The sequence below is a fragment of the Vipera berus genome, assembly GCF_964194415.1.
Source record: "Vipera berus genome assembly, chromosome: 4".
Taxonomy (NCBI): Eukaryota; Metazoa; Chordata; class Lepidosauria; order Squamata; family Viperidae; genus Vipera; species Vipera berus.
The window spans coordinates 60,046,944-60,070,616 of record NC_138206.1 but is presented as its reverse complement, the minus strand read 5'-3'; the positions used below and the strand labels follow the sequence as shown (position 1 = coordinate 60,070,616).

Sequence of the window (23,673 nt, the reverse complement as noted above, 5' to 3'; positions counted from 1 at the left end):
ATAAAAGTTAATAGTTCGTTGCTGAGTTATCCTGGGATTTGTCTGGTTTTTGCTGCAGGCCAGGGACACACACCCCACCCCCCACCCACCCCCGATGCCTACGACTTGTTCCCCTAATACCAGCGATCCCCAGTGTCTACGCCTGGGCCCATTTCATCAAGCCATTCGGCGCAGGTGCTCTCGGAAGATTCAAGGCGGAACAATGAATTCCCACGCCGTCTGGTCTGCCCGGCGACCTGCCCCCCTGGCCGTCACCTGCCCAAGGCGAGTGGGAAGAAGCAGAGCCGCCTGTCGACAGGACGAATCCGGACGGGGTCGCTTGCTTCTCCTCGCCTCTCGACTTGTGGGCAACCCGCCCTTTCCGACCTGCGCACTTCTCCTGCCCTTCCACCCCTTGCCTCGCCCGGTCTATCTCCGCCAGGCGGCTTCTTAATCTCTAACGGAGGCGATTGGCGGGGCAAGGCGGGGCGGGGCGACTCAGCAGGGAGACCCAGCTGGGAAACGTGCTGCGCCAGCGCCCAACTGGCCATCGGGAAAGTAGCGCCCTCGCCGTCGGACGCCCCGAACTGAACGACAAAGTTAAGCCCCCCGAGGCATGGAAGGGACGGCAGTCGGCCCCGCCGAGAGCGCAGCTATGAGCTACGACGTGATCGTGGTCGGGGGAGGCATCTCAGGTCAGTGAGCTTCCGCGGCACCTTCCGCAGCCCCCGCCCCGTCGCCCCTCTCGCTCCCTGCCTCAACCGGCGGCAAAACTTCTCCGTCGAGTTGGACGAGAGGCTCAGGCGAGCAGATCTGGGAAGCCGGGCGCTCGCCTGCCTGGGAACTCGCTCGCTCCTGTTTTGCCTAGTTGCGCGTTGTTTTGTTTTGTTTTTTGCTTTAAGTTCTGGTCAGGAAGACAACGGAGGATAGATTTCAGGAGGAGATTCCAGCCGAGAGGAATTTCCTCTGCTGGATTTGCCTAGGTAGAGAGACAGTTTGGTGTAGTTAGTTAAACTGGGAAACCGCGAGTTCTAGTCCCACTTCATGTACAAAAGCCAGCTGGGGTGACCCAGGGCCAGCCACTCTCTTTCAGCCCTAGGGAGGGAACAAAGGTAAACGGTTTCTGAAAACTTGCCAGAAAACTGCAGGAATGTTGCCAGAAAGTGGGGAGGAAAAACTGCCAAAGTTCTTTCAGACTGAGTGAATACAAAGTGTGAATTGCTTACTGGGCTGCTTGATTTCGTTTATCTTTCATCTTGGACTCTTCGACTCTTACATATCTTAAATCTGTTGACTTGGTACATTTTTTTTCAGGAAAGCTATGGAGCTTGTTTTCTCTTTATCTAAGAATAGCATATATAACTCAATTCTTGCAATATGATATAGAATGTTTTACAAAACATGTATTTGCTAATGTGTATCTCATCCCCGGATCTCTTTCAATAAATTCATTTAAATACATCCTATGTTCTTCTGGAGTTGTTCCTTTGACCATATCAGATGCAGGAAACATTCAGGAGAATCACAAATGTCATTTGTTAATGTACTGTCAGACCTGAGTAACCTCTGCCTTTGATCGCAAAGACTCAATGTTAGGCTCAAAGAGTTTTGTTCTCTGCTTCTCTCTTCCCAGAGCTGTTAATCTTCCTCTTATATTCTAATTTCAGAAATGTTCAGATATGACAGTGGCAACAAAGAAAACCCCTCATGCCATTCATACCTCGTGGATTATTTAAATAATTGTTTTCTGTTGCAGCGCTCTGAAAGATTTATTGAAGAACTGTTCAAACAAGTGAAATGACTTCCCATTTTATTTGTTTTTAGTTATTTATTATCAAGTTTTACTTCAGCCAGCAGTGGCAATATAGAAATGGGAGCAAACTATTAAAAGAGCAATGAAAAGAAAGGTCATTGGCAATTACTATGGAGTGTTCCAATCTAGATGTGTTGGACTTCAGTTTTAAAAGTTGTACTGGCTGGAAATTCTGAAATTGAATTGCAGTGCATCCAGAGGGCCACAGCCCTGGGGAAGGCTGCTCGTGAACTTGATGGAAATTGCTTCTGAGTTGAAGTGCATAGAATTGCACTATTTACAATCTTGGACACACTGTTTTTAAGGAGAGCCCATCTCAGACTTATTTATTAATTGTGCTTGTAGTCCACCCAATAATTAAACTTTTTTTAAAAAAAAAAAAGTATTTTCAAATTATTTTTAAAATTAATTTAACTTACCAGCCCTGTTTTAACCTTCAAAAAATTATAAAACATTGAAATTGAATTGCGTTGGGCTGTAAATTCTTTTTAGTTAACTAATCCACTTTCAGCTTTTAACTTTTACCATTTTCCACAAGCCCTTCAGATCGCAAAGGAATGGCACCAAAAATTACTCTCAACTTTCTATTTTAGTAGTGTGATAGAACCATAACATTGCTTTCTGAAAGATTGCCACAGTTGGTTTCTTATTTCTTTTTACAAATGTAATCCCTTAATTCGGTTAAGTCAGGGTGACTGAATGGAGCTGAGCAGTTACTGACTGGATGACAGGTGTGGAGTTGTGTGGAGGTGTAGAGTTCACAGCAAATATTTTCTCTTTGTCTCTGAGAGAGAAGTATCTGGTACTACCTGTGATTGAACTCTCAACCTTCTGAGGTGGAGGCAGGCATCTACCCAGCTAGATCACCACACCACTCTGGAAGATTGCCGCAATTAGTGAATATGGAAAACCATCTTCCAATTCTATGTCTCGGTAAAACTCTAGGAAATAGATGTACTGTTCAGAGACATAGTGATATTTTAATTTTAAAAGTTGGGCTCTCTAACAGTAACGAAAGTCAATCATAAATACTAGTAATAAATAAATAGTACTTTACTAGTCATAAACAGTAGTAATAGTACTTTGGCTTCTGAATAATAATAACCAGCTTTGAAACAGGTCATAACTCTCCTCTAGCTTTTGGGTATTGCCAGAAAGCAACTCTTAACGAATGTCCAATCTATATTATTTTTTAAGCACTTAATAGAATGGTGCAGTCAGAGAAATGCAAGTTCAGAGGATACGTCAGGTAAAATGTAGTGAAAGAAAACCAGACTCATGGCTGAACAAATGTGAGCAAGTCGAAATGTCCTTTGTTGTCTCGAGTACACTTGGGATTTGTACAGCTGCCAGCAAAAGAAATGACTTAATTTTCTTGCAGTGAATCAGAGCTGAATGCGCCCATGTGGGATGTTACTATAGGAGAAAAAGAAAAAAAGAAAAAGAAATAACTTCAAACTATTATTTATATTTTATTTACCACATTTGCTTTCCACAAACTAAGGATTATATGGCACTAGTTAAAGAAAGATCAGGCTATGTCTGTACTATTTTGGAGACAGTATTTTACAAAAACATATTAGTAGCTTCTTTTAGCACTTTTTAAGTAGAGTTACAGCTTATTAGATTTTTTTAAAAAAAATGAAGCAAGGACTATTTTTCCACTATACATTCAAGGTAAAGTATCTCACTTGTTTACATTTTAGATGTAGGGTCAATATAGTATTATTTGTTATTTCCCCAGAGTTTTCATGTTTCACTCTGTAGAAAGACCAGTGAGAAAGGTAGAACAATAGTACAATATCATGAGTATAGACTTCCTTCCTTCTTTCCTTTTTTTTTCTGCATGCTTCACATTTAGAGTTTTGTCTCTCATACCCAAAAAGTTCCATAATTTTTTATTTTACCATTGTATTTGTCTAAGGAAAATCATTCTTTAAAAAAATATGCTCTTAACATTAAATAAATAACCAACAGTTGTTTAGGAAGGCATACTCAGAAATTGTATTTTTAAATGGCTATTAAAGTGTCATTTTTATCTTTTTTTTAATTGAATTTTTCCCCCAACTCTGTTGTAGATAGAACAATGTGTAAGAATAGAGATAAAAGCTGCAATATCTTTGATAATACTGAAAATCAATCACAGATTAATTTATATTTGAAAAAAAGGCACCGGCCTAAATTGATTATTTACCGTCAAATCAGTGTTAACTCTTAATGGCCAAATAGATTTTTTTTCCCCTGGATGTTCTGTCATACTTTGGGCTTGAGGTCTTCCAGCACCCATCACCACTGTAACCAAGTCCATCCACCTTGCTGTTGGTTCTCCTCTTTTTTTCCTTTTGCCTTTTCTAGGAGCTAGATCTTTGCACAATATTTCCAAAGTATGGGTAATTTTACCCTGGCCATTTATGCATCTAATGAAACTCTGGGCTAAGTATATAAAATGTTTTATAGATGGCATTTAGATCCTAAAAAATTAGCATGTATGTATCCGAATTGCCAGCCTAAATGTTGGAGGTGTGGTTGTGAGGATGCAACGTATTATCATATATGGTGGACTTGTAAAAAAGTCAAAGCTGGCAGGAATAGCCAACACTCCAGAAGATAGGCTTAAGATACAGAAGGATCTTGACAGACTTGAACACTGGGCGCTATCTAACAAAATGAAATTCAATGGTGAAATAAATAAGGTTTTACATTTAGGCAAGAAAAGCCAAATGCACAGATATAGTATAGGTGGTACCTTGCTCAATAGTAGCAACTGTGAGAGGCATCTTGGAGTCCTAGTGGACAATAACTTAAATATGAGCCAACAGTGTGCTGCAGCTGCGAAAAAAGCCAACACAGTGCTAGGCTGCATTAACAGAGGGATAGAATCAAGATCATGTGAAGTGTTAATACCACTTTACAATGCCTTGATAAGGGCACACTTGGAATACTGTATCCAGTTTTGGTCACCACAATATAAAAAACACGTTGAGACTCTAGAAAGAGTACAGAGAAGAGCAACAAAGATGGTCAGGGGACTGGAGGCTAAAATATATAAGGAACAATTGCTGGAATTGGGTATGTCTAGTCTAATGAAGAGAAGAACAAGGGGTGACATGATAGTAGTGTTCCAATATCTCAGGGGCTGCACAAAGAAGAGGGAGTCAAGCTATTCTCCAAAGCACCTGAAAGCAGGACAAGAAACTAACCAAAGAGAGAAGCAACCTAGAACTAAGGAGAAATTTCCTGACAGTTAAAATGATTAATCAGTGGAACAACCTGCCTCCAGAAGCTGTGAATGCTCCAACACTGGAAGTTTTTAAGAAGAGACTGGACAACCATTTATCTGAAATAGTATAGGCTTTCCTGCCTGAGCAGGGGGTTGGACTAGATGACCTCCAAGGTCCCTTCCAACTTTATTATTATTGATCATCACACAGTCAGCCAGATGTTCAGACTGTATTTGGCATTTTTGTCTACCTATTGAGTCCTTATCAAGGACCTGGGATAGGCAGATGTGGATGTTTGATGGTATTACAGATATCATTGCAGGATGGAAGCAGTCCCTAGTAAGGCCACCTTTTACAGTTGACTAATGGGGATGCGGTGGCTCAGTGGGTTAGGACGCTGAGCTTGTCGATCAGAAAGGTCGGCAGTTTGGCGGGTCGAATCCCGAGTGCCAGGTAACAGAGTGAGCGCCTGTTACTCGTCCCAGCTTCTGCCAACCTAGCAGTTCGAAAGCACGTAAAAATGCAAGTAGAAAAATAGGGACCACTACGGTGGGAAGGTAACAGCGTTCTGTGCGCCTTTGGCGTCTAGTCATGCCAGCCACATGACCATGGAGACCTCCTCGGACAAACGCTGGCTCTTCGGCTTTGAAACAGAGATGAGCACCGGCCCCTAGAGTCGGAAATGACTAGCACGCATGTGCAGGGGAACCTTTACCTTTACCTTAATGGCGAATTTGTCAATGACAATGGTGTTCAAGTGGTGCTCTAGATGTTTTGGGATTGCACCAAGGCACCTATTACTATTGGTACTACCCTTGTTTGCCTTTGCCACAGTCTTTCTATTTCTATTTGTAGGTCTTTGTATTTTGTTATCTTCTTCAGTTCTTTCTCATCTATTCTGCTGTCTCCTGGCACTGCCACGTCCACTATCCAGAGTTTTTTGTCTTTCTTATTGACAATTGTTAAGTCCAGGGTGTTATGTTGCAGGTGATTGTCTGTTTCAATTCTGAAGTCCCAGAGCAGTTTAATTTTATCATTTTCTATGACTTTTTCTATTTTATGACCCCACCAGTTCTTGCTTACGGGCAAATGATATTTCTTGCAGATCTTCCAATGTACCATTGTTGCTACTTTGTCATGCTGCCGCTTGTACTCAGTCTGTGCGATCTTCTTGCAGCAGCTTACCAGGTGGTCCACTGTTTCTCCAGCTTCTTTACATAGGCGGCACTTACTATCTATTGCTGTCTTCTCAATTTTGACTTTGTATGCATTTGTCCTTAAGGCTTGGTCTTGTGCAGCCAGAATTAGTCCCTCGGTCTCTTTCTTCAACTTTCCTGCTCTTAGCCATTGCCAGGTCTTGTTATTATCTGCTTTCCCAGCTATTTTTTTAATGTACTGGCCATGTAGTGCTTTGTCTTCCCATGCCTCTATTCTGTTCTTCATTTGGTCTTTCTTGTAGGCAAGTTTGGTCTCTCCAGTTAGTCAGCCTTCCTGATATACTAATTTCAGTGCATCTTCATCATTGTCCTTCAGATATTCTTCCAAAGCCATTTTTTGTTCTTCAACCATCTGATGTACTTACAGCATTCCACACCCACCTATTTGCCTTGGTAATTGTTGTTGTTGTTGTTGTATTCTACTGTGACTTATCCTAGAGATTACTGTCATAGGACAAATTAAGTTGGACAATAGTTCTGAGGCTTCATTGTTCTTAGGAGCATGGTTAGCACAACACAAAATTATAGCTTTATGGAATAACATTTTGTGAAGGAAAGATAAAAAAATGAATTTTTATTATTGCTGAAGAACTCTTTATGTATATTTCCTAATAACAGTCCTTTAGTTCTCTCTCTGCACTTACTAGCCTAAGAACAAGTCCTTGTCTCAGGAGAGAAGATTTTAATGAAGGTACTTTTTGATTAATACTAGTGAAGAAGGATCTGAGTTCAATCATAGGCAATTTTAATAATGTCAAGATGCTGTGATCATTTCTGTGCACTAGAGGTTGGAAACATCAAAAAGAACATTGAATTCATGTATCTCTCTCTCAATAAAACTCAGATACACAAACCTTCATCTGTGTTCATAATTACTACTGATAGTCATTCTCATTTGATGACGATGACTTTGATGTTCCAAATGACCTTTATTGCTATATTCTAAGGCATCCTGCTGTCAAGGCAAGAAGCTACTCAGATTGGCTAGTGACAGTGAGAAATAAAAGTGCTTCCTGCCTTTTTCTCTATCAAAGGCCATAATAGTTAAGGAGAAAAAGAATTATTTTTATTCCAGGACGTATTGATGTATTTGGTGATGATCACATTTGCATATGTCTGATAGTTGCCCAGCAGTATCAGAGATATTGATTGATGGTTTTCAAGGTAGTTTTAGGGACAGGTATTCCTTTGGCCCATAGTATAGGAAAAGAAATGTTTTTGCTTGGGAGATTCTGGCATGATTTCAAGAGCCAAAGTGTCATATATTGGATGTACTCCAGCAAAACGTGTATCCAAGGCTTAAGTAAATAGGCTTAAAGTGGACAGCTAAGTGTTTATAACTGGAATCTTATGTATGTTCATTTTACACCAAACCTGTTTGACCTTAGGTAAACTAAGAAAATACATTCTGGAAGGAAACTGACATTTGCAGAAAGCATATGATTATAGTTCAGTTTATGAGATTCATAGGATACTAAGCCAGACATGAAGAACCAGCTAATAATGTACTTCAATATATACCTTATTTTCTGGCGTATAAGATGACTGGGCGTATAAGACAACCTCCTACATTTCCTGTTAAATTATAGGGTTTGGGCTATACTCGCCGTATAAGACTACCCCTCTTCCAACGCACACCAAATAAAAATTAAAAAAACATCAGATTTGATTTTAATATGGTAATTTTAATTCAAATGCTTATGACATGCAGGTTACTTAGTAGGAAAACTGTCACTTATAAACATAAGGCTGTTTGTCATCAAACATGTAAACATAAAACAGTGCAAGTGGCTTAAACTTAATAATAATAATAATAATAATAACAAGAAGAAGAAGAAGAAGAAGAAGAAGAAGAAGAAGAAGAAGAAGAAGAAGAAGAAGAAGAAGAAGAAGAAGAAGAAGAAGAAGTTGGAAGGGACCTTGGAGGTCATCTAGTCCAACCCCCTGCTAAGGCAGGAAACCCTATACCATTTCAAACAAATGGCTGTCCAGTCTCTTCTTAAAAACTTCCAGTGTTGGAGCATTCACCACTTCTGGAGGCAGGTTGTTCCACTGGTTAATTGTTCTAACTGTCAGGAAGTTTCTCCTTAGTTCTAGGTTGCTTCTCTCCTTGACTAGTTTCCATCCATTGCTTCTTGTCCTTTCAGGTGCTTTGGAGAATAGCTTGGCTCCCTCTTCTTTGTGGCAGCCCCTGAGATATTGGATCACTGCTATCATGTCACCCCTCACCCTTCTCTTCGTTAAACTACACATACCCAATTCCAGCAACCGTTTCCTATTTTCCTAATTCACTTTTCCTAATTCACTCTAAAGCTTTCCCTGCGCAGAGCCTTAAGTAACACCAGCTGCCTACAATTAGTGCAGGTTCTCATCCCACCAGGCTCAAGGTTGAATCAGCCTTCCATCCTTCCGAGGTAGGTAAAATGAGGACTCAGATTGTTGGGAGCAATAAACTGACTTTGTAATAATGCTGCTTGGGGGGGGGGTGAAAGCTCTAATAAGCAGGCATATACATAGAATGAAGGCTATTGCTAAGCACATTGATTTGTGCTTTAAATTGTAAGCCGCCCTGAGTCTTCGGAGAAGGGTGGGATATAAATGGGATTTTAAAAAAAAGACCAAATGGGAGATCCACTCCAGGTTTTCCAGCCAGCCTGCCCAGTTCCTGAGTCAAATGTGTCCTTAGAGCTAAGCAGCTGCTCTGGCTACGGCATTCCCCACCTTCCTTTCAAGTTGCTCTTGCATTCCCCACCTGCCTACAGCTGCTCTTCAACTTTAGAAGGAAAGACGCCCAGACCCCAGCCTGTAAAAAATCACAGACTGCAGCTTCTACTCCAATTGGTCCCGCTTTCCCTGCACAGACTAAATGGAAGATCTGCTCCAGGTTTTCCAGCCAGCCCTGTCCCTAAAGTTTATAAGACGACCCCTGACTTTTGAGAAGATTTTCATGGGTTAAAAAGTCATCTTATATGCCAGAAACTACGGTAGTCCTTGCTTAACAACTGTCTTATGCAGCAATCATTTGACGTTATGATGGTGCAAAAAATAGCATTGCAACCAATCTCCCCATTTATGACCATCGCAGAGCCCCTCAGTCATGTGATTGCTATTTGTGTACTTCAAACAACATGCATTTTCACTTGTGACAAGCACAATAAGTCATGATGGTGTAATTTTCCACTTAGCAGCTATGTTGCTTAGTGACCATTTTATCAGTCACAATAGTGGCCACTAAGCAAAGACTACCTGCAGTATATTTCCTCATTAGAAACCAATAGTTGTATTTTCCCACTTATATAATATAAGCTATTAATACCGATCATTGTTTTTTTTTAACTTGTACAACCACTTTGTAACACATTTGTTTAATAGGACTTATCAGAGGCAGATAAACAATTACGAAGACTTTTATTATTAGTAGCCTTATGACATTTATTGAGAGTTTTTAAATACTAATATTATAGTTGTTACAAAAAATATAATAAGCAGTTAAAGAAAGGGATTGAAACTATTTATTCTCCTGCTTTAAAGATTTGATTTACATTTGCTTTTATTGGTTGTTTCCCAGTGTATGTTTTTTTCTTAGCAATGTTTGTTGCTGCCAGTGCTGCCCTTAGAATTGGAAAGATGGGACAGAAATAATTTCAGTATAATAACTTATACAGGTCTAAACTCTGACCCAAGTATTTAGCAATCCTTATCTTATATCTAAGTTTATAATCACTTCTATTCACCAGTGGCCTCTTCATGTCCAAGCTAAAAGTGTTGTCAAATATACAGTATGTCTATATTGATTTATTTACTAGATTACTTTTAATCCTCCTGTTATTAATGCAAATTATTACTAGGAAGACTGACATTAAGATTGCCACAGATGAGAAAAGAAGATTAATCATTCCCCTTCCAGTTTTTGAAATGTGAATGTTAAAGATCAAATTGAGTTTGGCCCTCATTTATTGCTGTGTGATAAGCAATTGTCTCTTCTGAAGTAATTATTTACTGTACAGTTGCTTAACTTTGTGACTATTCATACATGTAGTATTCATTTAGTAACCACAATTGTCACAACAACTCAGTTAGTAAGTGACATGGTCACTGAGGAGGAAATTATGCGATTGCAACTGTGCTTACATTTTTAACTTCAGCTCATCCCAGGACTGATAATTAGCAAAAAGAGAATTGATGTTTGTGTTTACGTTCCTTGGAGAGGAATGTAAGATTACAAAAATAAAAGCAGACCCAAAATATGCAATATACATTGAAAGGATGTACTAGCATCCACTGTTTGTCTAACGTGCCTGGAGCCCCTCGGCAGCTTAGGAGGCAAACAAAAGCTGAAGGTATGAAGGTGGCTAAAGTTTTGTCAGTTACAGGCAGCAGCTGGGACATGGAACTGAGCTTGCAAACATGTGGCCAGTACTCTTCAGGGAAGCACAGTGTAGAAAAGCAGTTCAGCAAAAGATCGTTAAGGGAAGGGAAGGTAAGGGAAGAAAATGGATCAAGCCCAGGGCAACATGTTTTGAGTGTAATGGCAGACACATGATTGAGAAAGAGACTCTGTAAAGCTTGCAAATGTATGCCTTGGTTGCAAAGTTATTTTTTGGCACCATCATAACTTCAAGTGGTCATTGCATGAGACAGCCAGTAAGCTTTGTATTACACAAAGGTTCTTCAGACAATCATTGTGTTCTTCTTAGCTTCCTTATGTCCTCATGGAAATAATGATCTTGGAAATTATAATTCTGAGAACTGAGAGAGTTTGAGAATTGGGCTGGTGCTTGAAGAAATCTTGGGGGGTAGAAACTTACAAGTACACTTCAGTTGCTATTTCTTGTTAACAAAATAGCGTTAAAAGTCAACTGTGTGTTGGGAAAGGAAATCATAGGCTGGAACATTTATCCCCGAGGGTATAGAAGAAATGTTATCTGGTTTATTTTGGCAGCTCTGCATTAACTTCTCTGCCCAGAGATTCCTATTTGACGAATGTGAGCTGAGATAAAGAGGGCTATTGCCAGATGTCATTTCTCAGTGGAGCACAGAAGTGATTAGGTTTCCCATTAGTGAAGCAGTGTCAGTAAATCACAGCAAAAGTGCATTGCTATGGTAGATCTTTAATGCAACGGATACATTGATGACCAGCTTGTACTGCCATTTACTGTGCTTTGAGACAATCAGGAAGTACAAAAGTTAAATATTCAGCAACAGTTGTAGCTTAGGAATACTAAAAAGACAAGACTATAAGAGATTTTCCAGTACTTATTACTCAAAGTCTACTAGCCAGGCAACTGCTTTAATCATCTAATAATAATATAATGCCCTGAACTATGATCATCTACTGAAAAGTATTATTCCTATTCATGAGTTCTTTTAGCTCTTATTTATCTTGCTAATTAACAAAGGATTGTCTGAAAAAATGGGATAAATAAGTGAAGCATATAATTTTTTCTTTGGCAAATCAAGGTGCTTCTTGTTTTTTAGAAGTGCAAGTTAAGTTTGTTCTTAATAATGCTTAAAACTGGTTGAAATCTAGTAGGCATTTCCCTTAATTTTTTCTTGCAATTTCATGTCTGCCATGCTGACTAAGAATTTATAGTCTCATATATCAAGGGGATAAAATGTTCTTAATTAACTAAGCCTACGGGCCAAACCTTATTGCCTGTTTCAGTCTAACCTAAGGCCATCCACAAGCTGTAGTCGCAACTGTGACATCTCATATTTGTGTAATATTTTTTTTTTGATTGCTAACAAAGAATTAAAGGGAGACCGATATAATAATAATAATAATAATAATTTTATTTATATACCGCCCTTCTCCCGAAGGACTCAGGGCGGTGAACAGGGCAGATATATAAAAAATACAAAAATACAAAAGTTAAAAGAAAATTAAACATATGCCCAACTAAAAACAATAAATACATATATTAAAAATGACAATAAAAACCCAACCCATCCCCCATCAGGCCAGGCCGGCTTGTTCAAATAAGAGTGTCTTCAGATCGCGACGGAAGGAGCGAAGGTCGGGCGCCATCTGGAGCTCAACCGGCAACCGATTCCATAGCTCCGGGGTGCCCACAGAGAAGGACCTCCCCCTGGGGGCCACCAATCGACATTCTCTGATCGGTGGCACCCTGAGGAGGCCCTCTCTGTGGGAGCGCACAGGGCGGAGGGAAGTTGATGCTGGCAGCAGGTGGTCCCTAAGGTACTCCGGACCCATGCCATGTAGGGCCTTAAACACCATTACCAGTACCTTGAATCTCACCCGGAAGACAACTGGTAACCAATGCAGCTCACGGAGCAGAGGTGTAAAATGGGAGTATCGGGAGACTCCCAACAAAACTCTCGCGGCTGCATTCTGTACCAGTTGGAGCCTCCGAGTGGTCCTCAAGGGCAGCCCCATGTAGAGAGCGTTGCAGTAGTCCAGACAAGAGGTCACGAGCGTGTGAGTGACCGTACATAAGGCATCCCGATCTAGATAGGGCCGCAACTGGCGCACCAGGCGAACCTGGGCGAAGGCCCCCCTAGTCACAGCTACTATATGGTCTTCCAGAGTGAGCCGTGAATCTAAGAGGACTCCCAAGTTGCGAGCCCTATCTACGGGGGGTAATAGTTCACCCCCCATGGAAAGAGATGGAATGTTCTGAATATCCCGGGATGCCGGTATATGGCCATTTCAAACTCATTTGTTCTCATCAGTCAGCCATACCCTTCTGAGATTCGAACCTGGGCCGATTGCATCTTAGGCAGTTACATAAATATATATATATATATATATATATATATATATATATATATATATATATATATATATATATATATATATATATATATATATATATATATATATATATATACACACACACACACACACATACATACTCCCTTTAGGATTGCTATAAAGTGCAACCCAAATAAATAATTCCATTTTGTTTGTTTTTATATGTAACACAATTTTTCACAGACTTAATTTAATAAGTTTTATAGCATTTGCAAATATGATTCTGACTTTAGTTTCAAACAGATTGATATTGGCAACTACTATGCACAATTGTTGAACAGCTGCTAGGAACAGTATGATATACTAAATATAACTGAGGCCTAGAGATAATCAGAATTGGAAAACAAAGGATACATATATTTCAGAATGAACAGATACAGATAGAACTGGAATATAAAATGCATAAATCTAGTATATTTGCAGATATTTGACTTAGAAATTGTAGATGTGAAAATGAACTTTGAATTGTAGTGGAACACAAGCTAAATAAGGATATAACACTGAGTGCAAATTACCTACTAATTTTTAAAATGTCTGTATTCGATAGTAGAAACTAGTTCATTCAGCATGGATCATTACATCTTACACTGATAATAATTTGCTCAAGCCATTCAAATGTTAGTAAAGAATAACTAATGGATCCAGTTCTTGAGAATTTGATCACAGATAACATGGCTTTAATTTTGATCAAACATTGTGGTAGGGATACTTCTCCTACCTCCAGAATTATTGTTTTGAATGAATGATCAGAATTCACTCAACTATTGATTTTTCCCCCTAACACTTATTTAGAATTTGGCTTTTTCTTTGAGGTCTGACTGTGCATTCAGAGGGACGTGAGTGTATCTCCCTCTGTGTTTTATGTGTGTATTATTTATATATATAATAATTTGATATTGGTTGTCAAAATTTTGTTGTTAAAATAAAATATATTTTATTGCTGTTTTAATGTATAAAAGTTGCTTAGAGTAGATAAATTGATTAAATAAATACATATATTAGTAAAATGTTCACATGTATGCAGGTTTAATGTATTGCACAGTAGTCAACTGTTACAACTGAGATGAAAAAAAAATTTGTGACCACTCTTTGAATTTATGATCTTTGCAAATCTGTAAAGCATAGGAAAGCTGAAGTAAAATTATAATATTTCACTCAGCAACTATTTTGTTTAAAAATTGATTTGCCAGTCCTAGTCCCCTTGTATCACTATACAAGGACTACCTGTCTTTAAAAACAGAGTAAAACTATTTATGTTGAAAAGATTAAAAATTAAAATGTATAAGGAAAACACTGTTATGTATTCAGTTTACCACAGATTGGACGTTAGCGATATATTAAATTTGAAAGTGCTGCTTATCTGCTAACAAATGTTTCAGGTGATATTCTTGACAGTAAAACAAAAACAATTAAAATTAATTTATTTATTTTTTTAGGCATGGCAGCAGCTAAATTGTTGTTTGAATCGGGACTTAGTGTGGTGGTTTTAGAAGCTCGCGACAGAGTTGGGGGAAGGACTTTCACCATTACGGTAAGCATTTTTTTAAAACAAATGTAAAAATACCATTCATTAAGTTTTGTAATTTTTAGTTTGCTACATTTTGGAAAGAGATGCTAATCTCCTAACCATGCTAACTGGGACTGTTGGAACTGTAGTTGTAAGTTGGCACAGCCAGCACTTAGTAGCAACCCTTAGTTGGCAAGCGAGGACTCTCTGAACTGTAGTTCTGTCTTTGCAGCTTCAGATTTCCATTTCTTATATTGCAACTTCAGCAACTCAGTGTCCCAGGGGCTTTAATCTAGCCATGTCATAAGCACCATTAGTACTTCGAAAGATTCTCAGCAATTTCATAGTAGCATTCTCCCATACAGTATGAATCGGTGCCATTGTCATTTACATGATTGTCTGCCTCCAGCATCTTCATATATGGCTGCTGTGGGTGACCCTGCTGAGAACATATACTCTTGGCACAAGTTCCCAATGTTCTTCACGACTCCTTCCAAGGAACATGCCCACCACAACAAGGCAGCACAGCAGGACTGAGGGACATTTAACTGTGTGTGTTTCAGTTAATTTAATAATATAGAACACAGGCCATGCCTTGAAGACTCTTAGGTAAATTTCAGGTATTTTTTAATAATGAACATGAGCATTTTTGTTCCTGTGATTGGAACATTGATTATTATTTCTGCTGATTTTTCTTGTTTTGACAGAACCAGCAAGTGAAGTATGTCGATGTTGGTGGATCCTATGTGGGACCGACACAGAATCGGATTCTGCGACTCGCTAAAGAACTTGGGATAGAAACTTACAAAGTGAATGTACGTGAGGCTACCCTCCTACATACAAAGGTAAGAATCTATTTGCTCTGATCGCTTCTGGAAACATACATAATTGAGTGGATTATGTTGTGGGGGATTTAGGTCCTAGACCTAACTTTACTTATTCTAATTGTATGCTATATTTAGCTTTGTGTGATGATAATAAACAATGTGGAAGGGGTTCACTGATGTTTTTAACAAGAGAAACTATGTTAAAATACACCATTTCTTATAAAACTCAGCAGCAACCACAATCAGAGTTTAAGACTCATTCTGTATACATCGTCCCACTCTGGACTGGGACTCATAGACTTACTTGTGAGTCAAAAAAGAAAGAGGGAATTAACTTGCAGCTCTTGTCTTCGGGCTGTAAAAATCCAGAAGACCAGTTGATGGCATTGAAGAGATATAGAAAATTCTTCCAGATTTTTGCAGGCCAGATACAGTAGACCTATTTAATTGCAACATAATGAATAGCATCTCAATTAAATGGATTATGGTCTAAAATATAATCAGCAGATTTGTTTGTGATAATAGTATTGGCTGCTGCTTATTTTAGTTGGATGAACATCTTAAAGTAACCAAGCTTCTTTGGATGAAAGCCTGTTGGAAGGTTCTACCAATAATTTTTATCTCCTTAGAATAAGTGGACCCTTATTTATTTTGGTAATACATTTATATAGCTATGGTAGATCTGTTGGATTATAACTTTCATCACGAAGACAGTTATACTCCAACATTTCTGGAAAGCATTGATTAGGGAAAGGCTAGGGCTAAATTGATGATATGAATGAAGGCCGAAGTTTGATGGATTTCCAGTTCCTGCATGCAGTTGTACTTGACTCAGAAGAAAAGTGTTCATATTTGAACTACATGAATTGAATGAGAATCTAAAAAACTCTTATGGCTGCTAGACATTCAGTTTTTTAAAAAAAGACATATAGAAAAGGGAAATTGACTTTTGTCATAGTTTATGCAATATTTGTTGGCTTTCCTGGTTAGAAAAAACACTTGCTTTGCTGAGTGACCCTTTATGTCATAAGGATGCTGGAATGGCTCTCATATTATTTCCCAGTGTGGCAGACCACTCTTTAAAAGATGCTAAGCTCATGAGAGAAGCAGCCTCCAATACAGTCTTTGTTTCAAAGAATTAGGAAGGAAGGAAGGAAGGAAGGAAGGAAGGAAGGAAGGAAGGAAGGAAGGAAGGAAGGAAGGAAGGAAGGAAAGAAAAAGAAGGAAGGCTCTGAAAATGAAAGAAAAGAGAACAGAAGAGGAATAGAGGAAAAATTGATGGAGTAAAGACAGGTGAACTGGAAAGTGTAGACAGAAAAGAAGAAAGACAAAAATTCTGCTTAGGTTTTACAAAAAGGTTTAAATTCATCGGAGAAACACCTTGTCTTATCCAACTGGTGTCATGGTTCCGATAGATGAAACCCATCAAAATAACTTCAAGGCAAGAATTCTTCCTTAAAGAACTATGATTATAACATTCATGTTTAAATTAAAAGCATTTGATAACTATTGTACAAACACACACAAACACACACACACACCTAAAGTAATGCACTGATTTTTTTTCTAAAGCTCAAGGTAACATTCAAAGGGCCAAGCTTATTTTAATTCCTATAACAACAGCATGAGGGTTCAATGTTCTTTTTTCAATATATGTCCTTCTCTCCAACACATGTAAAAGTAAACTGATAATTAAATGAAAGAAATGAAAAAGACAGCAGTAAAAGAAGAATTTGAAGCTAATATTGAAATTTTGTTTTATGCTTTAGCTTACATTTGTATTTCTCAATCTGAAAAAAGAAAAGTAATGAAGAAGCCAAGATGTGCATTGCATTTTTTAGAACCCATGTGTTAGACTGATTTCTGGATTTGCATATTCAATTCTACTGAATATATTTATAATAGACAATTGACTGCAATTACTATAATTAAAAAAATAACTATTACATATGAATATTTAAAATTAATATGAGAGGAAATAAATCAACTACTCAGTTACATCTTGTTCATTTTTCTGTTTTAGGGAAAATCCTATTCAATGAATGATATCTTTCCTTCTACACGGAACCCTTTCATACATCTAGATTACATCAATTTCTGGAGAACAATGGATAAACTGGGAAAAGAGGTAGGCTGGGAATAACGAATATGTATGCAACTGACTGGAACAATAAAAAAATATTCATCAAGTTTTTCAGCAAAGCTTACAATGGAAATTTTTAAATCACAGTATACTGACAAAAGGTATTCTGGAAGCTAACATATTTTACCTACTTTTAATGCAAATATCGAAATCTCCAATGGTAAAGTGTAAGGATTTTGTTTAACAGGCAAATTACAACATCCCCTATAGTTTTCTAGAGGAAAATACATCAGAGACTCACATTAGTCCTTCCTTCCCTCTAAGATACAGCACCTCCATTCTTCTACATTTTAAATAGGAAGATTATTAGACAATTATATAGGTGGTTATCATTTAGTAACCACAATTGAAAAGGGACGCGGTGGCTCAGTGGGTTAGGACGCTGAGCTTGTCGATCGGAAGGTCGGCAGTTTGGCGGGTCGAATCCCGAGTGCCGCGTAACAGAGTGAGCGCCTGTTCCTCATCCCAGCTTCTGCCAACCTAGCAGTTCGAAAGCACGTAAAAATGCAAGTAGAAAAATAGGGACCACTACGGTGGGAAGGTAACAGCGTTCCGTGCGCCCTTGGCCTCTAGTCATGCCGGCCACATGACCACGGAGACGTCCTCGGACAAGCGCTAGCTCTTCGGCTTTGAAACGGAAATGAGCACGGGCCCCTAGAGTCGGAAACGACTAGCACGCATGTGCAGGGGAACCTTTACCTTTACCTTAACCACAATTGGGACCAGCAACTCCATCATTAAGCAAACTGGATGCTAAGTGGGAAATCACATGACCCTGATTATACTCTCCTTTCCCCCCACCATTTTTGAAATGCTCATCTCTGTGGCACTGGGATAGCCGACTCAAAATTGACAAAATTAATCAGTTTCACATCTTCCAGTTTTGTTTGGCTCCTAACCCCTTCCCCTCCCTTTGGAATGCTCTTCCTGGAGCTTGTTTAATTAACAAAAATGGAGTTAATGTTCATATTTACAATCATTGTAGAGGAGGAATTTCAAGAGAATAAGCAGGCACACAGTGACGAATGCTCATTGAAAAGTATTTTCTGGTGCCAGCAGTCATAAACAAACGATGAAAACAGCCTGGAATAATTGCTTTCAATGTATGTTCCCCATTGTGTGTCTGCTGATTCTCTTGTAATCCCCACCCCCTGCACCCCGCAAGTGTTTGTTAAGTATTTTAGTTCCAATTGACTCATTAAGTTTAAGTCATTCCTTCCAGTTTGTTTTCATAAAATCTTTTTCTTCTCTGGAAGTAATTATCTTCTCTTTTTCTCAAGGATTTCTCAAACTTCCATGAGGAAAAGTCTCAAACTTCCGCATTTTCTTGGAGTTCTTCTTTCAATTGTGTTGGGAGGTTTATATTTAAATCATCAGAATAAAAATTGGTATCAAGTTTATATTCCAAAATTGCAATTGACTCCTCTGCATTATCAGCTACTTGTGAAATTGCATTAGTGGTTTGGTAACTTTCTACACATATTTGCATCTCTGAAGTAGTCTAAGAAGTTTTTTTAACAGCTTTGGAGCATAGCTGATCTATGAACTGATGGATTTTATTTAAAGATTTTTCAAATACATCTCTAATAATCCTCCATCTTCTTAACTCCCTCCCCAATCAGAAATCATAAAAATTGGAACATTTTAGCCACTCACAGCATAGCAAACCAAAGTACAAATTACTAAAAATAATAAACTGGAACCACAACTTTCTGCCTTTATATTTCTCCATCAACTTTTTTTTTAAAAAAAGACAGTCCACACTTCCTTATTTTAGCTTGCCTTCAGCAGCATTCTTCCTTGTTGTTTAACAATGAAGAAATCTCCAAAGTGGCACAGTTCTTCAAAAAGGAATAATAGGCTGTGGCTAAAGAGACCCTCTTTCACCTTAATAAAGATTAATAGTCCTTAAAAATGATTAAGAAATGAAAGGCACAATTTACTGTCCATTTGAAAAATAAATTCCAAAATGGCTGCTTCTTCAACGAACTGATTGCAGACCCACCCATCCAGTTTTCAGCATATAGGCTGCCTCAAAGCACATCTCCTGAAGCTATTTGCAGACCTTTCCTGTATCAGAGGATTGTGTGGGATAATTCTAGGACTTTCCCTAACCCAGGAGACTCATATAAACTAAAGGAATGCCAGTTCCTTCTGTTGATAAATTGAAAAAGCTATAGTCCAGGGGAAAACACTTCAGGGATCCTTTCCTGGGCATGTCGTCAGGTGGCCATCTTTTCATTGGAAGTTGAGCCGGTGCTTGTTTTCCTTTTTATGAAGATATTGCATGGGTAATGGATTGAGGCTATTGATACATGAAAAGAAAATCAATTCCCTTCCCAATCAGCAGATAAACTATGCGTATTTGCAATACTTGGTTTATTTTTAGATTCCTGCTGAAGCACCATGGGATGCACCAAATGCAAAAGAGTTGGACAAAATTTCAATGAAACAGTTCATCGACAAACATTGCTGGACAAAGTAAGTGAGCCATCTTCACTTACAATGTTTTTACTATGTATACTGCATGCTTCATTTATTGTTCCATAACAGACATGTCAAACTCGTGACATCACATGACGTCGTGCAACGTATCAGGACAGTTTTGCCATTGCCGGCAATGGGGTGGGCGCAGCTTCCGCATGATACGTCCAGCCTGTGGGCCAGCAGTTTGACATCTCTGTTCTATATTCTCTTTTTTCTCAAGTGGGAGATAACCAATTGTATTACAATCGTGTCTCCAATCATATGTGAGAATGTTAGAACAGAGTTAAATGGAAGGGGGGGGAATCAGAGGAGCTTAGCATTCCAGCACTTGTCAGCTCTACTTCTGGGTTAAATGAAGCCTGCGCATCTTCAGCCGAATGCATAAATAGGACTTGTGTGGTTATAGAAATACTAAAAAACAAAAAAGCAGTGATAGTAACATTGGAACTGCAATGGTCTTTCATTGAAGAAGGAAAACTCCTGATTAATGAAACAGCACTTTATTCAATAAAATAGATTGGATTTTTCTATATATCTATCTAGCTATTGAGTTTCAGGCTGTTGTCACTGATGTCGAAGTTTGATCAGAAATAAAAATATTACTTAATACTGTAATTACTTAATAAGTTTTGCTGGTGTTCTGCACATTCTCAACATAGCCACTTTGTAGTCATTTGTAATAATAGTAGGATTAAATGATATATTCTGACATACTTCACATTTCAAGCATAGAGAAGGCATGCTTTGTCTAAGGGTGCTTTTCCCCGGATAGTCACAAGAGCCTTGGTGGAGCAGTGGGCTAATGCCTCCTTAAGTAACACCAGCTGCCTGCAATCAGTGCAGGTTCGCATCCCACCAGGCTCAAGGTTGACTCAGCCTTCCATCCTTCCGAGGTAGGTAAAATGAGGACCCAGATTGTTGGGGGCAATTAAGCTGACTTTGTAATAATGCCGCTTGGGGTGTGTGTGAAAGCCCTAATAAGCAGGCATATACATAGAATGAAGGCTACTGCTAAGCTTGTAAGCCGCCCTGAGTCTTCGGAGAAGGGCGGGATATAAATGGGATTAAAATAAAATAAATAAATAAATATGTTTTTTCATTCTATGATTTGTATTTTGTCAAAAGTGTTCAGCTTGTGATTGATGTGAAGAAGGAAAAATTGCAAAAATTGAGGATTTCTCTAGATTTGTAGTCTTGAGGACTTTGAAACTGGCTCAACGTAGAAATAAAAAGCTACATTTCCCATAATATCTGAACTTATTCACACAGATTTTTATTAGAAAGTCAGGAACCTTTAGTGCTATCACCTTTTCACTTTGCAACATGATTAAAGAGGGAGCAAAAGAGAATGAAAATGGAAAATTATAATCATAATCAAATTTGGAGGAGGATTGATCTAAATCAAGTTATTGAACTTTCAGTGGAGGTGTAAGCTGTACTTGACCTCTGAATGGCATACCATGTTCAAAAAGTCATTAAGACCAAGAAGCGGATGGTGCTAGAATACATATCACATGGTTCCTGTTGGGGCATTTTTCAGCAAGGAAGATGGCAGATTTCTTACTGGCATTCTTTTACCCATTAACGAAGAAGCCAATAATTGTTTTCACCTGTTAATGATATTTGTAATAAGCTTAATAAGGCTCCATTTAGAAAAAGAATAATTATTTGGTAATCATTTAAAACAGAATGATCCCCAAAGTAAGGAGCATCGCATATGGCATATGTTTCTGGATTCTTGCTACTACACAAACCAGTTGCTCAGAGGAGAATCAGTTTGGGATACCACCTGTTAGAGATTAAACTTGATTTGGGTGACAATATTATATAATGGAGTAAAAGCACCTTTAAGGAGTTAAACGGCCTAAGGGTGTGGCTGTAATTATTCCACATAAAAGAGAGTTAGATGTTACACGTAGTTGCTCTTGTATATGTGTTTGATGTTAGTGTTTGGATACCTCTTGTTCTCTTGTTTGCTAACTTGATATTTATTCTCTCAAGAATCAACTGCTTGCTACAGTGTATATTGTTTTTGATATTGGTAAGCAGCTTTTGTATTTTGATACTATGTTTTTATGGACTGACTTTTATGTGCATGATACTGGATTGATACTTGGACTATTTCTTACTGTGTTTCTTTTTGTTGTCTGAGTAAAAATAAGTTATAAAACTCGTGTTAGTGCATTACTGTTTGCCTAAAAGTCCCAGTACAACTTCCACTGTGTATTAATAATACTCTGTTAAACAAACCATTTTTTCAACAACATATTCTAACAATGGTTATGGGCCCAGATCCAGTGTGGTGCTGAGGACAGGCACAGTATTGTATTTATATTTCCTAACTGAGTTTTCTAATTCAGACAATGGCACAAGGACTATTCAATCCATTCTGCATTACCCGGCTTAATGGGTCAAACTACGTATCCTGGTCTACACAATGTAGTTTGCTATTACAAAATCAAGGTCTTTGGAAAATAGTCCATAATCCTCCTGATGTAACTGCCTGGGATCCAACTAATGAAGAAGATAACAAGAAGATTGTAGACTTCAATAAAGACAATGATAAGGCTTTATCTATCATTGGGCTAACATTAGGAGACCAACAGCTAGTCCATGTGCGTGGAGAAGAATCTGCTGCTAAATGTTGGGCTAAGTTGAAAAAGATTTTTGTTCGGGACAGTGTTGGTGCTCATATAAATCTTACCAGAAAGCTATTTAGAGCTAGACTGGAAAAGAATGGCGATATGTTAGCTCACCTTAACTTTATAAAAGCAACTTTGTTGGAACTGCAAGAAAAAGAACTTATTTTCTCAGAGCTTCACCAGGTTTACATCATTTTATCATCATTGGATGAGAGCTACGATGCCTTTGTATCGTCCTTGGAGGTTTTGTCCAAAGAAGACCTAACTGTTTCTTCAATAACTGGAAGGTTGTTGGAAGAATCAAGATGTCGTATGGAGAGAAAACAGTTGAGAGAGCCATTGCAACAAGAAATAAAGAAGACTGAATCTGCTTATATTTTAAGGAAATGCTTTAATTGTGGGTTAAAGGGACATATTGCTAAGTTTTGTCAGAATAGTAATTGTCAGAGAAAGGAAAGCCATAGAAAGAATAAAAAGCTGATTAATGTAGCTGTAGCTAATAGAACTACTAATAACCACAATTGGTGGGTGGTAGATAGTGGAGCTACACACTGTATTTCAAAAATAAAAAGGGATTTTGAGAATATAAGGTCTAGTAAAAAATATATTTCTATGGCTAATGGCTGGAGAGTCAAGGTCTCTGGAGAGGGTAAGGTTTACTGTTCATTTTTAAAACAAAATTTGGAAATGCTATATGTTCCCAGATGTGATTATAATCTATTATCAGTTAAGGCATTATTGGAAGCAGGTTTTAAAGTTACTTTCCAAGGGGAGGAATGTCTTATTCAAAAGAATGAAGTGAATTTAATAGCTAATATGAAAGACGGTTTGTTTGTAATTAGCAATGATCCTATTATAATGGCTACTACTTGTACAAATCAAAAACCACATGATGAATGTATTCATTTATTACATAGAAGATTGGGTCATGTGAATTTTAATACACTAAAAAGAACTGTAGCTTTGTCTAATGGGTTTAAGTTAAAGGCTTGTAAGAAATATCTGCAGTGTAACGTATGTGGTAGAGAAAAGAGCAGGGCAGCACCAGCTAATAGGTTAGAT

The 23,673-nt window shown here is 38.3% G+C and overlaps 1 protein-coding gene across 1 annotated transcript in view; it reads left to right on the top strand.

The window, feature by feature from the left end:
- The first annotated feature begins 434 nt into the window (after positions 1–434).
- Positions 435–23,673, top strand: part of LOC308667709 (amine oxidase [flavin-containing] A-like) — a 41,879-nt gene continuing 18,640 nt past the window's right edge. The window contains exons 1-5 of the mRNA XM_081327130.1: positions 435–674; positions 14,442–14,536; positions 15,220–15,357; positions 17,363–17,467; positions 19,872–19,963. Of these exons, the coding sequence (XP_081183256.1) occupies positions 596–674; positions 14,442–14,536; positions 15,220–15,357; positions 17,363–17,467; positions 19,872–19,963 (509 nt within the window). The 5' untranslated portion in view covers positions 435–595. The remainder of the gene's footprint in view (positions 675–14,441; positions 14,537–15,219; positions 15,358–17,362; positions 17,468–19,871; positions 19,964–23,673) is intronic.